The sequence below is a fragment of the Branchiostoma belcheri genome, unplaced genomic scaffold (assembly GCF_001625305.1).
Source record: "Branchiostoma belcheri isolate BF01 breed outbred unplaced genomic scaffold, Haploidv18h27 scaffold73, whole genome shotgun sequence".
Lineage (NCBI taxonomy): Eukaryota > Metazoa > Chordata > Leptocardii > Amphioxiformes > Branchiostomatidae > Branchiostoma > Branchiostoma belcheri.
In genome coordinates this window covers 623692-628289 of record NW_017804387.1, presented here as the reverse complement: position 1 = coordinate 628289, position 4598 = coordinate 623692, and the positions used below count along the sequence as shown (strand labels likewise).

Sequence of the window (4598 nt, the reverse complement as noted above, 5' to 3'; positions counted from 1 at the left end):
CCCACAGGTGTCCCGTAGCAGACGAAAATGGCCACCTCTGAGGAGTGGACGACAACTTCAGGGCCTCGGGACGATTCGGGCGAAAACCTGGCTAGAAAACAGGTAGGAAAGTACGGACACCGTGTGCTCAATTCAGAAATGACAGTTTTATGTTCACCTCGGCTAAATTTTGAGCGGTAGTTTTTTAGGAGACCACCAGACCGTCCATTCAATCATGCGAGTCAGGATCCATTATGGCACTGTGTTGGCAGATCAAGGGGGCAGAACACCCGAAGTAACGGGACAGTTTTGTATCCGTTCCGGTCAGAAGGCTACAGGTGTTTTCGTGATAAGAAAAACCCGAGGTTTCTACAAGAAGCTGGCGAACTGTGCTCAAATTCTTTCCATTAATAGCACCTGTCACTGTGCCAGAAAAACTTCAAGTAAAAAAGTAACGGTCCAACACGGAAACTGAGACAACTTCAGAAGAAAACATCGTGGTAACGGTACGAACAAAAAACAATTCCAAGAGTTTGGTTACGACTTTTGTACGTACAGACAGGCCTTGGTCTGTGTAACAAGGACCACGGCAGGAAAACATTTCCCGAGCACCTTTAGAAGGCCTTAAGTTAGAAGTGTTTTTGCACGTCAGTAAAGCCTGACTACTTGAGACGTACACACCCATTCTTTTGGCGCGCGGCTCTCAGGAGCAGCTGTAAATTAAAACTGAGTGATCAGCTGTAGCGCGGGAAAAACACGCATGGCAACAAGTTTGTGAAATCAACTTAATTAAAGGCGTCCAATGAAATTTCAGGGTGGCAAAACTGGATTTTCAAAGTCAACAAATTTTCTGGTCATTTTTTAAAATTAGTATCAAGTTGAGTCATAATCCTCTTAGCATACTGATATCTTTGAATTAACTGGCAAAAATTTGATTCAGGTTCTAGCTATTTATGGCCATATGGGTGGTACCTAAAAATAATGAGATGCCTCATGTAGCTTGTTTTGGGGCTACTTCAAACGTTTTAATTATGAAATGTGCTAAGAAATGGCTGTAAATGTCAATATAAGACAAATTTCCTTATCCAGAATTTTGTTTTGTTTTGTTTTGTTGCCTTGAAATTGCATTGTATTGCTCTCTGTTTATAGAAACCTCCTTGGTCAGATATGATAGAAGACTGTTGCGTGCATCGCTTGAGAAGTCTGTGCCCAAAGTTTACAGCACTTTGATAGTTTACAGTCCAGGTCACTGTGAGGAATGATAAACAAGTTGGGTGGAGCAGATTTTGTAGCCGACATAAATCACCTGAAATGTCAAGAGTGAATCTGTCAATATTTTTAAGGATTGTTACAAGCCAAAAAAAGACAAAAAAAGTGGGAAAGAGGTTCCAACATAGAATAGTCAAAAAATTTATGTTAAAGATCTTTGTAACAGTTTAAGTCAGTAAAGAGAGCCTGCATGGGGGGGTAGTGATTACGCATTATGCCACTTTGCCATTTTTTGCCACAAATTTTGAATTACGTTAAAGTCTCAGAGCTGATTACGACTTTACACTTTTCACATGCTAATGTACTATGATTGTAGTACGAATTACATTCAATTTTTGGATTGGCTGCCTACAGATTACGAAGACTAAAAAGGCCTGGTTACGCCTCACGAAAAAGGGCATGCAGGCCCCCAGTAAAATTTACCAGACTTGGATCTACTTTATTGACTCCATTAGCTAAAACTATGCCATTCCTTGCCCATTAGGTAAATAAATGTAGCTCCCATGTCATATAAATCATGTTGACTTGTCATTGTACCACCCTTCCTGCCTCTGGCAGTCGAAATGGGGACAACATTCCAACCTGACATTTTAAAACCTGTTTTCAACCTTATCTACAAGCATTGTGCCAAAAGAAACGATCCCAAACCTTCACTCTTACTCTCTTAAGCTTACTTCTGAAATAGGTTTGAACCTCTATTTTGTAAGCACCTATAAATCTTCAAGCAGATCCTTTAGTGTCCAAACCGGCAAGGCTGAGTATCTGAGGCCATGTTGATTTGATTATATGGATGACATCCGCGTGCGCATGAATTTTCGGCCGGTTCAAAAAAAAAAAAGTTTTCAACCATACTGTAAATTGTACAAAACAGTTGCAAAATAAGAAAATATATACCGTAAGTTGCAAAAAAATACTAGTATTGGAAAATGATGGAAACCGATACCAATGTTGTAGAATGCCAAAATCACACGAAAAAGACGAAAATGTAAAGAAATGAATTTGAAGAGTTAGTAGATTATTCGTCACACCATACTGTGTCATTTGTTCAACCTAAATCATGACCACGTAGATTTCATGTTGAAAGCAACTTTTTTTTTTGCCAAACTTTTTTTTATTCGCATGCTCACATCAGTTTTGGGGTTCCCAGAGGATGTCATCCATATAATCAAATCAACATGGCCTCATTGGAAGAGCAGTATCTTTGGCTGCCAAAAGTAAAAGATACATATACCTGCTGTACAAAAAGGAAAGCCCAATATAACACCTATAAACACGTCAAAAATAAACCTTTGCTTTACTAGCTCGTGGCCTGCTTGTTCTTGCCTAAATTCTTTGTAAGCAGCTCCTTTCAACAAATTTCAAAGAAAAAGAGTTGTCCAGCTGTCAGTGTAACAGGCCCCACCACCTTTTTTTGATGTAGTATTTGTTCTTGTTGTAACTTGAACTGCAGGTGCAATGTTACAAATAGTAATAAGATTGGATGATAAAACTATGTAAATAGAATTTAAGAGCTTCTTTGTCCAAGTTTAGTCGGATTACAAAAATGCTTTGTTTGGAATTTAAAAGCTCCTCGCTTTAATTACTAGTTGATGTGAAAGAGCTTCTAGAAAAAAACAACACTCTGTTACAATGAAATACACTCAGGTACAATGTAGGTTGCTTTTTTTTCTCCTGTGTATTTGTAGCATGGATGAAAAGACAATCTGGATAAATTATTTGTGAAAGTTCAACAAAACTGATCTCTTAGAATTATGGCATGAACAGAAACAAGAAGTTGAAATACAAGTTCTTGAGACAAGAAAAGAAAATGAAAGAAAAGATGAGGTAATTGTAATTAATCCCCAGGTTACCGCATGCATCAGGTATGCCCCGCATCCTGTTACACCTGCTGCTTACCTGTGACAGGTGTAAATAGGATACATGGTGATTTTTTGGATCACCTTCTTTATACAAATCGCATATTTCTGTCAGAAATGTATAGTACATGGCAAGTACAGCTGAAATGAACGATTTAAAGAGCATTGCAGTATATTTTTAGCCGTATGGTGTGTTCTGTTTTCTTATTGCTGTGTGCTGTTTTCTATAGTGCGTATCTAGCACATGATGTCATGTCTGTATTTTCCCCACTTTGACGTCCCATGTCACACTGTCCTTTCTAGCATACTGCGGTCAAGTACCAACGAAGCAACACACAAATTAAAACACCTGGCACATATCAATTCTATAGGACTTTTAACCCTTGTCCTGCTGGCATTTTTAACAAAGTTTTTTTCAATAAGTTCATGTCATTTTGCGTGGCAGGAGAAATACCCCCAAATTGTACCTATACAGAGTTCTATATACATGTACTAGATGGTACTGAATGTGCAAAACAACAATTGTTGGGCTCCACAGGACAAGGGTTTTAATACATGCCTGAGCTATCAAAATTTGGGATCAAAATACTATGCATTATGCACCTTATAGTTATATTGATTAATTAATTAGTGCATGTAATTCGGTAGTATTTCTGATGTCTACCTGCACCTAACCTGCACTGGTCCGTGTACTGGGTCAATGTTAAAATAATTGTTAATAGTTTTCAAATATAATTCTGAGTAGTGCAGATGAAATTTGTCTGGTGCAGCACCGTGCAGGTAATTTTGAAGTTTATCTGCACCAGTGCATGTTTGCATGCATCCAAAAAAGTATTTCGAGTTCTGAAATGCTAGTATGATGGCAGGCACTGCCAAACACTGACTTTAAGCTATAACAGAGTTCCAAAGGGATTTGAAAGGTCAATGTAAATCACATTAGTGCCAGAGCAGGTGGTAGGCAGGTGGTAAATGGTGATGCCAAACACAGTCTGCCTGGCAGTGGCTTTAACTGAGTACGGGGTGACCCATGGTATTTTCTCTCAGCAATACTCCATTAACACACTATGTATAGCAGTAACTTGTTATTTTGGAGGGACTATATTTTATTAAGTATATACTGTATGAAATTATGGATTTTTTTCCTACATGTACATTCTCAACTCCTCAATTGCTACAGTTACTGTAATTGTTTGATCATGAATTCATTAAAGGCTAATATCAGACACAGTGCAATTGTAAGGCCACACCAATTTAATTTGTTGGTTCTCAGATTTTTTCAGAAAAAAAGAAGCAACAGGGCGGAAAAAAAAATAGAAACAGGCATCCTTTCATAGCCCCAAATGCAACGATAGGAGCCATGGATTAATATTCAAACAATTTAATTTAACTTTTAATCAGACCACTGCATTGATAGATGCAAAAACTGTAACAACTAGGAAGAAAAGGACTTCCCTCAATGGTTGGGGGCAAAATAGAAGCATTTTGAGCTGATTC

General features: G+C 38.2%; 1 protein-coding gene across 1 annotated transcript in view; it reads left to right on the top strand.

Annotated features, from left to right (window-relative positions):
- LOC109485163 (prickle-like protein 3) overlaps positions 1-4598 on the top strand; it is a 36958-nt gene continuing 32360 nt past the window's right edge. Inside the window, exon 1 of the mRNA XM_019788608.1 lies at positions 1-102. Coding sequence (XP_019644167.1) covers positions 28-102 — 75 coding nt within the window. The 5' untranslated portion in view covers positions 1-27. The remainder of the gene's footprint in view (positions 103-4598) is intronic.